Source organism: Ranitomeya variabilis, chromosome 1 (assembly GCF_051348905.1).
Source record: "Ranitomeya variabilis isolate aRanVar5 chromosome 1, aRanVar5.hap1, whole genome shotgun sequence".
In the NCBI taxonomy this organism is placed as follows: Eukaryota; Metazoa; Chordata; class Amphibia; order Anura; family Dendrobatidae; genus Ranitomeya; species Ranitomeya variabilis.
In genome coordinates, this window is record NC_135232.1 from 338373865 (window position 1) to 338392591 (window position 18727).

The 18727-nt window shown below is 45.7% G+C and overlaps 1 protein-coding gene across 1 annotated transcript in view; it reads left to right on the forward strand.

Annotated features, from left to right (window-relative positions):
• REC8 (REC8 meiotic recombination protein) overlaps positions 1 to 18727 on the forward strand; it is a 217059-nt gene that overhangs the window by 117590 nt on the left and 80742 nt on the right. Inside the window, exons 11-13 of the mRNA XM_077299528.1 lie at positions 593 to 663; positions 1284 to 1439; positions 7013 to 7079. Coding sequence (XP_077155643.1) covers positions 593 to 663; positions 1284 to 1439; positions 7013 to 7079 — 294 coding nt within the window. The remainder of the gene's footprint in view (positions 1 to 592; positions 664 to 1283; positions 1440 to 7012; positions 7080 to 18727) is intronic.

Genomic DNA, 18727 nt, shown 5'->3' on the forward strand with positions numbered 1-18727 from the left:
TCAGTCCCTCTGCGCTGAATCCCTCAACAATGTGAAAGGGTCAGTATTACCTGGGGTGCGGGAGTAGTTTGCTTGTTCTAATTACATTCTTTCATACACACGCTATAACTTCTTACTGACAATAAAGCTTCATCTGCTTGTGCTTTAAATATATGTGGATGTATGGTGTCATACGTGGCCTGTCAGTGGTTATAAGCGTATTGTGTGTGATGGATTGTTTTGGTTCTGTTCTATACCCAAGTGCAAACTAGATATTGTAGATTATCCTTAGTATACCTACCACTGCATTGTATTGGTTCTGGATGTATGTCTTTTGTTCTATCCTTGATTGTATTTAAAAAAAAAAAATGGGAAAAAAGTGTTTTTTTTCTAAAAAGTGATCTGATCCAAAAAAAGATACGTGTCATTTCCTAGATTAATTATTTTGTTTACGGGCACAAATTGGAAGTATTATGAGTAGTATATGGCGCTATTATATGTTATGTATTCAGTAACAAACTTTTGAGTAACAAATGCATAGTTATCAGTGTATAAAACCATATTTTCAAAATATGTCTGGCCTTCTGACTGTAATGCCAATTTATCCTTGTAGAGAGTGTTTCAGCAATACAGTCTCCTGTACCTGCACTTCCTCCAGTTTCTGCTCAGCCATTAAGTCCACAGGTAAAGCAACACATATAAAAGTGAGTAAAAGAAAATAAATTCCGTTGCCTGGTCTTTTTCTTTTATCTGTGGCACATTTTCACTGGTATTTCTTAACTTAATATTTCTGTGGGCAATGACAAAAACAAATATAACACTACTGCTTAGATGCTAAAATACTGTATTTGGAAGCATTGAATGTGTGAATAATATGTATTTGTTCCCCTAAATGCCCTCATACACATTAGATTTATGCTAGCTGAATCTGATGATTTTGGCAGGATCGGCAACCATCTAATGTGTATTGGGGCCTCCTCAGATCGTTGGAATTTCAGCGCCTTTAACTTTGAGGGTAGATAAGTGGCTGCCAGAGGTGGTGTGGCAGTGACTTTCTCCTCTCTCCCCACTGAAAACGCGTGGATGATCAGCTGAGCATGTGTATGTCGGATTCCAGAGAGATAGCCGTCTGCTGAACAAATGCCCTGTTATCTATACAGAAAAATCTAGTGATAGTGATGTACTCCAGAAAGACCACAGATAGCTGAGTGTTTCACTGGCAACTTGAGAATACCCATTTAAGTTTTATTGCATACAAAGCTTTTCTACAACTAAATATTTTCACCACAATTTGCTCCGAACAGTTGGTGCTCCCAGAGCTGCCCACAGAAGCTAAAAGTCTACCACCCTCCAGACGTGCCGTGCGGAGAACCAGTCTAATCATTGACAAGAATACACAGATTGAAAGAAAGGTCATGCAGAGGCAAACCAGTGATACGCTTATAAATACACAGCCAGTGGTATGTATGTTTTCCTGGCAAGAGTTCAGAAACTTTAGAAAGTGGAGAATGTTTTACAAATAATATCATGATCATAAGGGACTGCCATATTACAAAAAATGAGACCTGAGCCAAGTGCGACCCACAACCATGTGGCGGGTCTTCCACGCATGGCGTCCCAATTTCACCTCCATCTGCAGTCTGTAGTACGGTGGAGGAGGGAGCCAATGGCACCTTCTTCCACCACTAAGCGTGTGCGACTGAGACCCCAAAGCGATGACTTCCTACATAGTGTCTGCTGTGCGGAGGGTCAGTCCGTACGGCAAAGACCAGAGCAGAACGCCGGGGGAAGGAAGAAAGGTCAGTATTTGTTTTTTTATATTTGTCGGAGGATCATACTATTTGGAAAGTTATGCGTGGGCTCATGCTGTATATTGGGGCTGTGTGTGGGATTACACTGTATATAGGGGGCTGTATGTGGGATCATACTGTATATAGGAGAGCTAAATGTGGGCTTATACTGTATATAGAGGGCTATATGTGGGTTAATGCTGTATATATATGGGGCACTGTTTTCATACTGTATGTAGCAAGCTGTGTAGTATCATACTGTATATAGGGGGCTGTGTGGGAGCTTATACTTTATATGTTGAGCCTTTTGTCGGATTATCCTGTATATAAGGAGGCTTTGTGTAGGACCATACTGTATATAGGCGGCTGTGTGTAAGATCATTCTCTGTATACGGGTAGCTGTGTTTGGACTTACACAGTATGAACCCACATACAGCCCCCTATATACAGTATATGTAGGGGACTTTGTGTGTAGGATCATATTGTGTTGGGGGCTGTGTAGGATCATAAGGTGTATAAGGAGCCTGTAAGGACCATCATACCTTGTGTGGGGCTCCGTGAGGACCATCATTCCATGTCTGAGGTGCCATGAGGACCATCATTCCATGTGTGAGTTGCTATGAGAACCACCATACCATATGTGAGGGCGCTGTGGGGACAATTGCAGCGCCCCAGAGTCCTGGTCGTTGCAGTACTGTGGCTCCGCCACTATGGGGAGCCATGGTGCGTCCGATGGCACTGAAGGAGTTCATCTGATCAGGTATCACAGACACCAATAGATTTCACAGCTGGGCCTCCGGGGGGAGCTAAGGGTTCTATTCATTAGGCCACTCCCCACCATAGTGGGTAAACTGGGGGTCAGGCAGGAAGTTAGAGGAGAACGCTGACTGGATTGGACGAAGCAACACCTAGTGGCAGAGGGTGTTGTGGAGGAAGAGACAGTAGGGTCTCTGTCAGGGGTGGGATCCTGACAGAGGCTTGGCATTGAAAAGAACGTAACGGGTCCGCGCCAGCTCCGGGAAGCGGCGGGACCCAAGAAAGGACTAGAAGCGAGATAGATTGTGCTGAGTGAGAAACGAGATCAAGCAATAGGAGAATACCAGTAGGGGTCGTGCTGTAAGACCGGAGCAACATCCTACTGAGGCGCACTACCGGCGGCCGGAACGCCGAGGGAGTATTTCATTAGACAGCTTCAAGCAATACTCTAAACAGCGGCAGGACAGTCAGTCTCAGGCGGGCTGTCTCACCTAAATGACCTATGAAGTCTTGGGAGGCAATTGCGGGAGAGGGGCGTCTCTAGGGTCCCGGAAGAACTCCAGGCCTACCCGACAAACGGGTGCCGTTCTAACTGTAACATCAGGAAGGGACGGAAGATTAGCAGAAGATCAGTTAATCGAGTTGTGAGGGAACGCGAGAAACAGACACAACGGTTGTGGGGACTTTCCGTAAGCATAGCAGGGAAGGACTACAACACATAGCGCTAAGAAGGAAGGCACCGATTTCCACCTGTGAAGTGAACTCTGGAGGTGCCATTGGACCGGCCGGACTTGCGCAGCCTGGTGAACCGTATTCTGGACTGAGGACTCAGAGATCTCCAGTAAAGAGGTAAAGAGACTGCAACCTGGTGTCCTCGTTATTTACCGCGACCTGCATCCCACAACTGCACCACCAACATCCACACCTATCATTCACTGTGCGCCCCACGGCAGGGTCACGGGCCGGGGCCTAGCCGCCGTGACAACCCCCGAAGCAGAGACTCAGAGGCCCGGTACCGGGTACCCCTCGGCCCTGCGGCAGTGGGGGCGCTACACAATCATGGGTAAGGCTGTGAGGAATGTCAGTGTGGGGAGGTCTGTGACGCTCACCGTATTGTCTGTGGGAGGTGAGAAACATCAGTATGTGCATGGAGGGCTGACTATGTGGGGAGCTGTGGGATCATTTATAGTGTGTATGGAAGTGCTGTGGGAACATCATACTCTGTAGGGGGGAGTGGTTAGGAAGAAGGTAAGAGGGCTGAAGAACAGGAGCATATGACTTATAAACTTTATTAAAAGCAGTAAATGACATGGTTTTGATTAGCTGCTACCGGTAACAATACATGTTACATTAAGCCCTATGGTAACATGAATTGTCAGTAGTCAGTATACTTCATTCTGCTCAATTTTAAATGATACAATATTAACTATTTATAATTTATATGTTAATATTAATAAAAATATTTAGAATTAATATATTAACCTCTTTATGACCTATGACATATAGGTACGTCATAGGTCTCCTCCCCCGTTTGATGAGGGCTCTGGCAATGAGCCCCCGACTTTTGTGGCACATGTCAGCTAATTTCATCGCAATCTACCCGCAGCTGTTAACATGTTAATTGCCGCTGTCAATCTCTGACAGCGGCATTTAACATTATCGTGACAGAAGCGCATCATTAGCTCACCCGTGTCACATGATGAGTTGGCATGACAACCCGGAGTCTGTAGGAGACCTCTGTGGTTGTCATTGCCGCATCGCAGGGCGGCACTCATAACAGATGAGCATTTTAGCCCCACGATGTGTAAGGCCGGGATCACACATATGCGAGATACGGCCGAGTCTCGCAGGTGAAAACCCAGCTCTGCCGCCGGCATTCCGGAGCGGAGCGTTGCTGTGCGGCTGCACCCTGCCCCAGATCATGAAAAATGAAGACGCTACAGGTCTTGGAAAATGACGACATTTATTTTTAATTTTTTTTCTTTTTTCTTTTTTTTTTACAAAATTTTGATTTTTTTCAACACTTAAATAAAAAATAACCTAGACATTTTTGGTATCTACAAACTTGTAATAACCTGGGAATTATAATAGCAGGTCAGTATTAGATTTAGCGAACATGGTAAAAAAACAAAAAAACAATTGTGGAATTGCACTTTTTTGGAAATTTCACCGCACTTGGAATTTATTTTCCCGTTTTCCAGTACACTATATGGCAAAACCAATGGTATTGTTCAAAAGTAAAACTCGTTTCGCAAAAAACAAGCCCTCACATGGTCATATTGATGGAAAAATAAAAAAAAGTTATGGCTCTGGGAGGAAGGAGAGCAAAAAATTAAAGCTCAAAAATGGAAAAACCCAAAGTGGTGCAGGGGTTAAAATTGAGCAGAATTAACAGAATTAATTTTAGCCTGTTGGTTGGGCCCTGCAGAACAGTCATGTTCTCTCATGTAATTGCCCGCCCCTGATCTACACGAATTAACCCCTTTCTGACCTCGGATGGGATAGTACGTCTGAGATCAGTTCCCCTGCTTTGATGCGGGCTCCGGCGGTGAGCCCGCATCAAAGCTGGGACATGTCAGCTGTTTTGTATAGCTGACATGTGCCAGCAATAGCGACGGGTGGAATCGCGATTCACCCGCCGCTATTAACTGACAGCGGCATTTAACTAGCGCTTCCCGCCATCGGGCCGGAAATGAGCGCATCGCTGACCACCGTCACGTGATCGGGGGTCAGCGATGCATCGGCATAACAACCAGAGGTCTCCTTGATTTGATCTCCTGTAATTCTGTCACATAGGAGCGATCTGAGCATCGCCCCTATGTAGCAGAGCCGATCGAGTTGTGCCAGCTTCTAGCCTCCCATGGAGGCTATTGAAACATGGCAAAAGTAAAAAAAATGTTTTAAAAAAATATGAAAAAAATAAAAAAATATAAAAGTTTAAATCACCCCCCCTTTCGCCCCATTCAAAATAAAACAATAAAAATAAAATCAAACCTACACATATTTGGTATCACCGTGTTCAGAATTGCCCGATCTAAAAAAAGGACGAAGGCTCATATAGCCGAAACGTGCGTAGGGACAGGCGCCACAGGAGATTCACAGTGTTTATTTATTCATTTGTTTATCCCTCACTTAAATCTTGTTGTGTTTATTTACAAGTTGTAACACTTTGGTTAAAATGTTTGTTTAACACCACATGTATTCATTCAATTGCTGATCACTCTGTATGCGACTCATTCACTTGGTGAGGGTCCTGTTCACCATATTGTTATATATTTTTTATCCTGTGGCGCCACCTCATGGCCAACTTTGGTATGTGATACATTGTTGTGATTCTTTTTTTATACATATTATTTAATAAAATTATACCTTTTAATTATATGTATTTGTTAGTTGTGTTCATAGATACACCTTTTTGTTTTTATGCTTTTTTCCAGTGTCGTAGTGTAGAACCATTATTGTCCTTTACTATCAATGGTGATATTTGATTTTTTTATTCACATAAAGCTTTATTTTTAATTTAAAAAAAGGATTAACCTGATCGCTAAACGGCGTAGCGAGAAAAAAATTTGAAATGCAAGAATTACTTTTTTTGGGCAATCAAAAGATCGTATCTGCATCGAAATTGTATCATTAAAAACGTCAGCTCGGCACGCAAAAAATAAGCCCTCACCCGACCCGAGATCACAAAAAATGGAGACGCTATGGGTTTTCTAGTAGCCGACATGCTAAAATCTATGATGTCGTTCAAAAGTACAACTTGTCCCGGAAAAAATAATCCCTCACATGGCCATATTGACGGAAAAATAAAAAAGTTATGGCTCTGGGAAGGAGGGGAGCGAAAAACGAACACGGAAAAAACAAAAAAAGCTGGGGTCATGAAGGGGTTAAATCCTTGCACAGATGACATTTTTATGTTTCATTGCAGGCAAAGTTACTAATAATTTTAATTTACTTAGTACACTGATTATAAAATTATGCCTAAAGTTATAGCTTAATGACAATAGGGACACATTCATAACTGTTCTTCACTAGGCAGAATGGCATTGCAGATAGCACTATTCTGCCTGCCATAACATACCCAGGTGGGCCAGTGAGCCCGGGTTCACATCTTGTTTTAGCCACATATCAGTCGCTTACCGAGATTCTGCCGATGGCTATTAACAGTCACTTTATACTCTGTCTCATCTGGTTTTTGTCAGTATACCTTTTGTTTTTTCTTAGGCGGGCACAGAAACTCCCAGTTGTATCCTAGTGCCCGCCTCAAAGGTAGACACTGCACACAGGGACCCCATCTGCTTTATTAAGGTCAGTGGATACATCTGAAGTCCATTTCTCAGGGCTTTAGAAACTCCAATGGAGCCACAGATGTGTGGCAAAACTATGGTGTTCACATGTATTTTGGGTTTGCATTATTATAGTATTGGTTTCAGTATCTTTTTGTAGTCACCAAGTGCACAGTTAATAACAGAACTTCATTTAATTAGGTCCCTGTAAAAATTCCGGACATTGAATCTCGAACCGCAGTTTCTTTGCTAGATTCCCCAACCTACGGTGAGTGAGATCATTTTTGCTTCATAGTTGTTATTTTTTGTTGCAGTGTTCTGTTTTGCATGTAAAGCTTGGTTATTTTCAGCTGACCATACACGTTAGATAATAGCTAGAATATGCAATCTCAAAATCACAATGTGTTCCTATAATAATGTTCACATATTTTTATTTATTTGTGCCAATATAATCCATTTTAGGGTATGTGTCCACGTTCAGGATTGTTTCAGGATTTGGTCAGGATTTTATGCAAGTAAAATCCTGACCAAATCTGCACCTGAGGTCACTGGCAGGTCACCTGCGCTGTCCTTACGTTTTTTATGCTATGCAAGGACATGCTGCGTTCTTAAAAAACGCACCGCATGTGCGTTTTTGCGGGAATTCCGCATGCGTTTTTTAATGCATAGTGGAGACGGGATTTCATAAAATCCCCTCCACTATGCTGTAACATCTGGACGCTGCGTTTTTGACGCTGCGGCTCAACGCTGCGTCAAAAACGCAGCGTTTCCTGAACATGGACACATACCCTTAGATCTGCCCCTTTTTGCACACCTGGGGGCTGATTATGCTATTTACCCTTCAGATCGTCGATCCTGTGCAGTCTCTCTCTCAGACAGCTTCCTGCCAGCATAGATGTCCTATGCTTACTGCAAAGCTTCTAGTGAGGGATGATGTAACAAACAAGCGCCACACCGCCTTGATTACACACACTCACACCAGGTTGCTGCGGTGTGTGGGTGCACTGGTAACTAGGGTTGAGCGACTTTTACTTTTTTAGGATCGAGTCGGGTTTCGCGAAACCCGACTTTGTCAAAAGTCGAGTCCAGTGAAATCGTCCGATTATCGCGCAAAGTCGGGGATCGACCGAAACACGAAACCAAATGTAAGTCAATGGGGGAGCAAAGTCGGCAGTGAGTGGAGGACAGGAAAACACCTACAGTGCCCATTTTAATGTCAAAAACATCAATTCGTGTCACTTAAGCTTGTGAATCTTAATTTACCTTATAATAATAGTTAGGCATTGAAAATTGGGGGTCATTTGGCTAAAGTTGGGGGGGGGTAGGGCTGGCTCAAGTTTTTCGTGGGCCCAGGAAACGCGGACTACGTCACGGCGGTGGAGCAGGGAGAGGTCAGTATTTCAACTTTGCAAGTGCTGTGATCCTGAGCAAGCAGGGGGGGCCCACTCGTTCGCATTGGCACTGGCACAGGGCCCCTCAAAGTACGGCGGTGTGTTTGACGGCGGGAGCACCTCCCACCAGCAGAGACACTTTTGCGTACTATGAGGGGCCCTGTGACAGTGACGTCGCCAACGAGTATGCCCTCTTCACCTGATGAAGGAACCTGCACTTTCATCTGCGCCTTCCTCTTTGTCTCCGTGTAAGGTGGTATAGTATGCGGGAAGGGGAACCTGAATTTCAGCAGGGTCAGATTCTGGCTGTGTAGAGTGCAAGGGGAATGTAGTGGTCTGGGTCAATGTACCAGCAGACTCATGTAGCACTGGCTGGGCAATGGGCAGGATGAGGAGGAAACACAGATATAGGCCCAAATAATAAAGTGGGCTAAATGCAGTTCAAAATTGGTAACAGGACTAACCAGGCGGCATTGCTTTGTTCAGTGGAGGACAACTGTAATGAGAGGCAGACACAGTTAGTAGGCCCAAATAATAAAGTGGGCCAAATAAAGTTCAAAATTGGTAACAGGAGTAAACAGGCGGCACTGCTTTGTTCAGTGGAGGAGAACACCAAAGAGCGGCAGACACCGTTAGTAGGCCCCAACCAAACTAGTAGCCCCAATGCAGTTAAATATCTGATATAGGCCGAAAGCCTGAAGATTGAAGCTCAGCTTTGTTCAGTGGAGGAGAACACCAAGGAGCGGCAGACACCGTTAGTAGGCCCCAACCAAACTAGTAGCCCCAATGCAGTTTCATATTAAAAATATAGGCCGAAAGCCAGAAGATTAAAGCTCAGGAAAAAAAACCTGGAGAACAACACAGAGCGGCAGACACCGTTAGTAGGCCCCAATCAAACTAGTATCCCAAATGCAGTTCATATTAAAAATATAGGCCGAAGCCAGAAGATTGAAGCTCAGGAAAAAAAAAACCAGGAGAACACCAAGGAGCGGCAGACACAGTTTGTAGGCCCCAACCAAACTAGTAGGCCAAATGCAGTTTAAAATTGTAAATATAGGCCGAAAGCCTGAAGATTGAAGCTCAGCTTTGTTCAGTGGAGGAGAACACCAAGGAGCGGCAGACACCGTTAGTAGGCCCCAACCAAACTAGTAGGCCAAATGCAGTTAAATATCTGATATAGGCCGAAAGCCTGAAGATTGAAGCTCAGCTTTGTTCAGTGGAGGAGAACACCAAGGAGCGGCAGACACCGTTAGTAGGCCCCAACCAAACTAGTAGCCCCAATGCAGTAAAATATGTGATATGGGCCGAAAGCCTGAAGATTGAAGCTCAGCTTTGTTCAGTGGAGGAGAACACCAAGGAGCGGCAGACACCGTTAGTAGGCCCCAACCAAACTAGTAGGCCAAATGCAGTTTCATATTAAATATATAGGCCGAAAGCCAGAAGATTGAAGCTCAGGAAAAAAAAACAGGAGAACACCAAGGAGCGGCAGACACCGTTTGTAGGCCCCAACCAAACTAGTAGGCCAAATGCAGTTTAAAATTTGTAAATATAGGCCGAAAGCCTGAAGATTGAAGCTCAGCTTTGTTCAGTGGAGGAGAACACCAAGGAGCGGCAGACACCGTTAGTAGGCCCCAACCAAACTAGTAGGCCAAATGCAGTTAAATATGTGATATAGGCCGAAAGCCTGAAGATTGAAGCTCAGCTTTGTTCAGTGGAGGAGAACACCAAGGAGTGGCAGACACCGTTAGTAGGCCCCAACCAAACTAGTTGCCCCAATGCAGTTAAATATGTGATATAGGCCGAAAGCCTGAAGATTGAAGCTCAGCTTTGTTCAGTGGAGGAGAACACCAAGGAGCGGCAGACACCGTTAGTAGGCCCCAACCATACTAGTAGGCCAAATGCAGTTTCATATTAAAAATATAGGCCGAAAGCCAGAAGATTGAAGCTCAGGAAAAAAAACCAGGAGAACACCAAGGAGCGGCAGACACCGTTTGTAGGCCCCAACCAAACTAGTAGCCCCAATGCAGTTTTCAAATTCCTATAGGCTGAAAACCTGACAATTGAAGCTCAGCTTTTTTCAGAGGAGGACAGCTGTATTGAGTGGCGCAGACAGACACAGGTAGTAGGCCTTAAACAAAAAAGTTGGCTCAATGCAGTTTAAAAAAGGTTACAGGGGTACACAGGCAGCATTGGTGTGGTCAGCGGAGGACGATTGGAAGGAGGGACCGCAGACAGACTTACTAGGCCTAAAATAAAAAAGTAGGCTCTATGCAGGTTTAAATAGGTTACAGGGGTACACAGGCAGCATTGGTGTGGTCAGCGGAGGACAATAGGAAGGAGTGGCGCAGACTTACTAGGCCTAAAATAAAAAAAGTAGGCTCTATGCAGGTTTAAATAGGTTACAGGGGTACACAGGTAGCATTGGTGTGTTCAGCGGAGGACGATTGCACCGAGGGGCAGACACGGTTAGTAGGACCAAGTAATAGGCAAAATGCAGTTAAAAATAAGTTACAGGAGTACGCAGGCGGCCTAGCTTTGTTCAGTGGAGGACAACTGTAAGGAGTGTCTGACACAGTTAGTAGGCCAAAATAATAAAGTGAGGTTAATGTCTGGCAAAAAAAAAAATTCACAAATAAACAGGTGGCATACCTAGGTACAGGGGTGGGCTCCTCTGCTGACTTGCAGACAGTGGTAGTTGGCGCAAAGTATTAACTGGTGTAAATGTACGACAGGGCCCCTGAATATTTTTACTAGCATCAATCATGTCAACAAATTGGTATTGGCAGTGCCATTGAAGGATTTAACAGCACAGACTAAACAGTGGTGGAGCAGTGAGAGGTAATTTTGCAAGTGGTAGAGCACTGTTTGAGCTGGGGGGGGGAACACTCTCTCGTGGGAGGCGGTACTGGCCCAGGGCCCCTCATGTTATGACGGTGTGTCTGACGTTGGGTGTGCACCACCACCGCCAGAGACACTTCATTGTACTATGAGGGACCCTGTGCCAGTGCCGTCGCCCAAAAGTGGGCACACCCACCTGTTCAGCCAAACGGCACTCGCACGGGTGCTTGCGCCAAGTGGTGATCACGGCCCCGTGGGGGGAGTCTGCCCATTTAGGGAGGTGTAAAAATGGCCTATGGTGGACATACAGCAGCTGCAACTGGAGAAATTGGAGCAGTCAGTAAGACGAGTCCAAAAGCAAGACCTTTATACAGGAAAGCTAGGTGTCAGCAGGGAAAGGTGGGGCAAAATAATTAGAAATCCATTATTGGTTCATTTTAATGAAGATTAGATCATCAACATTTTGGGTAGCCAGACGAGTCCTTTTTTCGGTCAGTATTGAACCAGCAGCACTGAATACTCTTTCTGATAGCACACTAGCAGCTGGGCAAGCAATTCTGCCAATTCAGGCCAGTTGTCTATTTTTGATGCCCAGTATTCAAATGGGAATGACGTGTGAGGGAGAACATCGATAAGGGCGGAAAAATAGTTAGTAACCATACTGGACAAATGTTGTCTCCTGTCACTTTGAATTGATGCTGCAGTACCTGTCGTGTCTGCGGTCATTGCGAAATCACTCCACAACCTGGTCATAAAACCCCTCTGTCCAACGCCACTTCTGATTTGTGCACCTCTAACACCTCTGCCATGTTGCCGCCTGCAGCTCGTGTGAGAACCATCACCGCCGCTGTGTGCTGGGAATGCCTGAACCAAGCGGTCTACAAGAGTTGCTTGTTTGGTAGCCAATATTTGCTCAAGGTTCTCATGTGGCATGATATTTTGCAATTTCCCTTTATAGCGTGGATCCAGGAGGCAGGCCAACCAGTAATTGTCATCGGTCATCATTTTGATAATGCGGGGGTCCCTTTTTAGGATACGCAAGGCATAATCCGCCATGTGGGCCAATGTTCCAGGTGTCAATTCACTGCTTGTGCTGGGTTGAGGAGCACTTTCTGGCAAATCAACATCACTTGTCTCTCTCAAAAACCCTGTACCTGACCTTGCAACACCACCAGTTTCTATTGCCCCCTGAGAAGCTTCCTCCTCCCATAAATATTCATCCCCATCATCTTCCTCGTCCTCCTCCTCTTCGTCCGCCACCTCGTCCAGGAGACTTCCCTGAGCAGACAATGGCTGACTGTCATCAAGGCTTCCCTCGTCCTCGGCTGCAGACGCCTGCTCCTTTATGTGCGTCAAACTTTGCGTCAGCAGACGCATTAGGGGGATGCTCATGCTTATGATGGCGTCGTCTGCACTAACCAGGCTTGTGCATTCCTCAAAACACTGAAGGACTTGACACAGGTCTTGTAGCTTCGACCACTGCACACCTGACAACTCCATGTCTGCCATCCAACTGCCTGCCCGTGTATGTGTATCCTCCCACAAATACATAACAGCACGCCTCTGTTCGCACAGCCTCTGAAGCATGCGCAGTGTGGAGTTCCACCTTGTTGCAACGTCGATTATTAGGCGGTGCTGGGGAAGCTTCAAAGATCGCTGATGGTTCTGCATATGGCTGGAGTGTACGGGCAAATGGCGGATGTGCGAGCAAAGTCTTCGCACCTTCAGGAGCAGGGCGGGTAACCCCGGATAACTTTTCAGGAAGCACTGCACCACCAGGTTCAAGGTGTGAGCCAGGCAAGGAATGTGTTTCAGTTGTGAAAGGGCTATGGCAGGCATAAAATTCCTTCCGTTATCACTGACTACCTTGCCTGCCTCAAGATGTACACTGCCCAGCCATGACTGAGTTTCTTGCTGCAAGAACTCGGACAGAACTTCCGCGGTGTGTCTGTTGTGGCCGAAACACTTCATTTCCAACACAGCCTGCTAACGCTTACCACTAGCTGTTCCATACAGCCTGCTGACGCTTACCACTAGCTGTTCCATAATGGGACACCTCGTGTGCAACACTGGCATCTGCGGATGGAGTGGTCGTGCGACTGCGGTCTGTGGACGAGCTCTCGCTTCTGCTGGAGGATGAGGAGGAGGAGGAGGGGTGGCGAACGCCTACAGCCAACCGTTTCCTAGACTGTGGGCTAGGCAGAATTGTCCCAATATGGCTGTCCCCTGTGGACCCTGAATCCACCACATTAACCCAGTGTGCCGTGATGGACATGTAACGTCTCTGGCCATGCCTACTGGTCCATGCATCTGTTGTGAGGTGCACCTTTCTACTGACAGATTGCCTGAGTGCATGGACAATGCGGTCTTTGACATGCTGTTGGAGGGCTGGGATGGCTTTTCTCGCAAAGAAGTGTCGACTGGGTAGGTCATAGCGTGGCACTGCGTAGGCCATGAGGGCTTTGAAAGCTTCGCTTTCAACCAACCGGTAGGGCATCATCTCTAACAAGATTAGTCTAGCAATGTGGGTGTTCAAACCCTGTGTACGCGGATGAGAGGATGAGTACTTCCTTTTCCTAACGAGAGTCTCTTGTAGGGTGAGCTGGACTGGAGAGTTGCATATGGTGGAACTAGCGGGGGTGGTGGTGGACATGGCAGACTGAGAGAGGGTTGGTGATGGTATTCTTGCTGTTGGCCTACATACAGTGTTTCCTACCAAGAACCTGGTGATTCCCTGACTGCTTTGGCCTTGCAACGATACCTCCACATTTGCTGCAGGTTGTGTCGTAAACGGTGGGCTTACAGTGAGGGAAGGAATGTAGCGTTGCTGACTAGCTTCATTGTGAGCGGGTGCAACAACGTTACGGGACGTTTGGTAGTTAGTCCAGGCTTGCAAGTACATGGTGGTTAAATGTCTATGCATGCAAGTTGTATTTACATTTTTGACATTATGACCTCTGCTAAAGGTCCTTGAGCATTTCTTACAGATCATTTTGCACTGATCATTCGGATCTTGGTTAAAAAAATGCCAGACTGCACTCTTCCTACTATCGAATACCTTTTCAGGCATTGCACACTGTGCTACTTTAACCGGATGGCCACGCTGTCCTACAACTGTTTTTGGTTTTGACACACGTTTTTGGCCAGATACGGGCCTGCCAGATGAAAGCTGTTGCGATGTTGATGCCTGCTGCGGCTCTTCCTCCTCCGCTTCAGAGCTACTGCCAGCGGCACCCTGTTCCCCCAATGGCTGCCAATCGGGGTCAACAACTGGGTCATCTATCACCTCCTCTTCTATGTCCTGTGCACCTTCCTGTGTGTCACCGTGTAAGGTGCTATAGCATTCGGGACGGGGCACCATAGTCTCATCAGGGTCAGATTCTGGCTCAGTACACTGCAAGGGCAATGTTGTGATCTGAGTCAATGGAACAGCATAATAATCTAGCTGTGGCTGTGCATCTGTGCACTCCATGTCCGATTCATCTTGTAATGGGCATGGCCTATTAACAATTTCCCTTTCTAACCCAGGCACGGTATGTGTAAAGCGCTCCATGGAGTAACCTGTTGTGTCGCCTGACGCATCCTTCACTGTTGTTCTTGATGAAGGACACAAGGAAGCGACTTGTTCCTGACCGGGAGCATCCACTGACGACGTGCTGCTTTTAAATTTTGCACTTTCCGAAGAGGAGGCGAAAGAGCTAGAGGCAGAGTCAGCAAGGAAAGCCAAAACTTTTTCCTGCTGCTCCGGCTTTAAAAGCGGTTTTCCAACTCCCAGAAAAGGGAGTGTTCGAGGCCTTGTGTAGCCAGACGATGACGCTGGTTCAACAACTCGAGACTTAGGTGCTATATTGCTTTTCCCACGACCACCTGATGCTCCACGACCACCACCACTACCATCATTACCAGCTGGCAATGACCGCCCATGGCCACGACCTCTTCCACCAGACTACCTCATTCTTGGAAAAAGTTAACCAAACTAACAACCGTTATATGGTACTGTAAAACCAGGTAGAAGGTGTACATAAACTTGTTGTGAATTTAAATTTCCCTTTATAGGTGTGGGAGACTGCTGGGAAAATCAGGCCCACTGTATTACACTGCACAGTTTCAGTGTCAGAAAGTGGCTGACAGATATGCCACAAACAGGACTGATGCAGATGCCCTTAGTGGCAATAGAAATTTCCCTTTATAGGTGTGGGAGACTGCTGTGAAAATCAGACCCACTGTATTACACTACACAGTTTGAGTGTCAGAAAGTGGCTGGCAGATATGCCACAAACAGGACTGACGCAGATGCACTCAGTGGCAATATAAATCTCCCTTTTTATGTGTGGGAGACAGCAGAAAAATCAGGCCCACTGTATTACACTACACAGTTTGAGTGGCAGAAAGTGGCTGGCAGATATGCCACAAACAGGACTGACGCAGATGCACTCAGTGGCAATATAAATCTCCCTTTTTATGTGTGGGAGAATGCAGAAAGAAATCAGGCCCACTGTATTACACTACACAGTTTGAGTGGCAGAAAGTGGCTGGCAGATATGCCACAAACAGGACTGACGCAGATGCACTCAGTGGCAATATAAATCTCCCTTTTTATGTGTGGGAGAATGCAGAAAGAAATCAGGCCCACTGTATTACACTACACAGTTTGAGTGTCAGAAAGTGGCTGGCAGATATGCCACAAACAGGACTGACGCACATGCACTCAGTGGCAATATAAATCTCCCTTTTTATGTGTGGGAGAATGCAGAAAGAAATCAGGCCCAATGTATTACACTACACAGTTTGAATGGCAGAAAGTGGCTGGCAGATATGCCACAAACAGGACTGACGCAGATGCACTCAGTGGCAATATAAATCTCCCTTTTTATGTGTGGGAGACAGCAGAAAAATCAGGCCCACTGTATTACACTACACAGTTTGAGTGGCAGAAAGTGGTTGGCAGATATACGCCAAACAGGACTGACACAGATGCACTCAGTGGCAATATAAATCTCCCTTTTTATGTGTGGGAGAATGCAGGAAAAAATCAGGCCCACTGTATTACACTACACAGTTTGAGTGTCAGAAAGTGGCTGGCAGATATGCCACAAACAGGACTGACGCACATGCACTCAGTGGCAATATAAATCTCCCTTTTTATGTGTGGGAGAATGCAGAAAGAAATCAGGCCCAATGTATTACACTACACAGTTTGAATGGCAGAAAGTGGCTGGCAGATATGCCACAAACAGGACTGAAGCAGATGCACTCAGTGGCAATATAAATCTCCCTTTTTATGTGTGGGAGACAGCAGAAAAATCAGGCCCACTGTATTACACTACACAGTTTGAGTGGCAGAAAGTGGTTGGCAGATATACGCCACAAACAGGACTGACGCAGATGCACTCAGTGGCAATATAAATCTCCCTTTTTATGTGTGGGAGAATGCAGGAAAAATCAGGCCCACTGTATTACACTACACAGTTTGAGTGTCAGAAAGTGGCTGGCAGATATGCCACAAACAGGACTGACGCACATGCACTCAGTGGCAATATAAATCTCCCTTTTTATGTGGGAGAATGCAGAAAGAAATCAGGCCCAATGTATTACACTACACAGTTTGAATGGCAGAAAGTGGCTGGCAGATATGCCACAAACAGGACTGACGCAGATGCACTCAGTGGCAATATAAATCTCCCTTTTTATGTGTGGGAGACAGCAGAAAAATCAGGCCCACTGTATTACACTACACAGTTTGAGTGGCAGAAAGTGGTTGGCAGATATGCCACAAACAGGACTGACACAGATACACTCAGTGGCAATATAAATCTCCCTTTTTATGTGTGGGAGAATGCAGGAAAAAATCAGGCCCACTGTATTACACTACACAGTTTGAGTGTCAGAAAGTGGCTGGCAGATATGCCACAAACAGGACTGACGCACATGCACTCAGTGGCAATATAAATCTCCCTTTGTGTGGGAGAATGCAGGAAAAAATCAGGCTCACTGTATTACACTACACAGTTTGATTGGCAGAAAGTGGCTGGCAGATATATAAAAAAATACAAGGGCTGTAGTAGAATTTCAATCTCCCTACAATGATCAAAGGACAAGTATGTCAGCAATAAAAAGGACTGCTGCACACAAGAGTGTGGACAAAGAAACAAGAGAACTGTGCAGAAAGAAGCAACAGGATTTTTGCTTTGAAAAAAGCAGTTGGTTTGCACAGCGGCGTACAAACAGCAATGCAACTATCAGGGAGCCTTACAAGGCAGCCTTATAAGCTACAGAGCTGATGCACAGAAATCTAGCCTCCACTGTCCCTGCAAAGAAAAGGTGGTCTTGGACAGTGGAAATCGCTACAGCACAAGCGGTTTGGGGGTTAATCTTTCCTCCCTAACAATATCCCTGCTTCTGACGAAGCAGCAGCAACCTCTCCCTATGCTCATTTCGGCAGCAGTAAGATGGCGGTCGGCGTGCACGCCCCTTTATAGCCCCTGTGACGCCGCTGAAAGCAAGCTAATCACTGTAATGCCCTTCTCTAAGATGGTGGGGACTGAGACCTATGTCATCACGCTGCCCACACTCTGTGTCCATTTTCATTCCCTGAGAAATGGCGCTGAACGCGTCATATGAAACGCGACTTTGGCGCGAAGATCGCCGACCGCATGGCCGATCCCACAGTGGGATCGGGTCGGGTTTCACGAAACCCGACTTTGCCGGAAGTCGACGATTTATGAAATTGACCGATCCGTTTCGCTCAACCCTACTGGTAACTAAGAAGACTGATGTTTTGCAGGATGGATTCAATACAAGGGATGGAAAGTAGAGATGTACTGCAGGATGGGCTGTATACAGAGGATAAAGAAAGATGTGCTGCAGTAGAGGGAACTGTATAAAAAGATGTACTTCAAGATGGGGTGTATATACAGGACACAAATGATAAAGCTACTGCAGGAAAGGCTATATAGAGGGGCCTGAGAGGAGAAATATACTACAATATGAGGCTCAGTGTACCAAGGCTTAGATTAGTTGAGCTGTGTTTGTTAGCTGCTGCTGATAATTTAGTGATGTAAAACTGCAAGTGCTGCTCGATTGATGCATATATCAAAGGATTATCTTCTGCCATATGCATAATCCGAGCAGCATTTACAGTTTCACATCACAGATTTGTCAATAGCAGGCAACACACACAACTCTGCACTGCCGTTTTGAAGGAGTATTGCATAGTAAAGCTCTGCTTGAACCAGCTAATGATGTAAAACCACAATGCAGGTATACTGATATAGATGACACGATAAAATCAGTCAGGCAGGGTGCTGTACAAGATTGCACAGAAGCATAAGGTGAATTCTGTACTTTTGATAAGAATAGGACTACCCATTCAAATGTATGAGGCACCAAGGGGCAGATAGAGATTAAAATATAGACAAAAGGTACAAGAGAAACTTTATGTGGGACTTATTCTATATGTTAACAAAAAGTTTGCATTTCTTGTGCTTTGTGAAAAATAATGTGATTCTATGAATCAATAATATACATGATGCAAATTCAATTTGTCATAATAACTACTGATCCTAGATATTAATATCTATATATATAATTGTCTAAGGGCTACTTCCGTCTTTCTGTCGGCAACTTCCGTCACGGAAATCCCGCGTCGCTGATTGGTCTCGCCAGCTGCCTGTCATGGCTGCCGGGA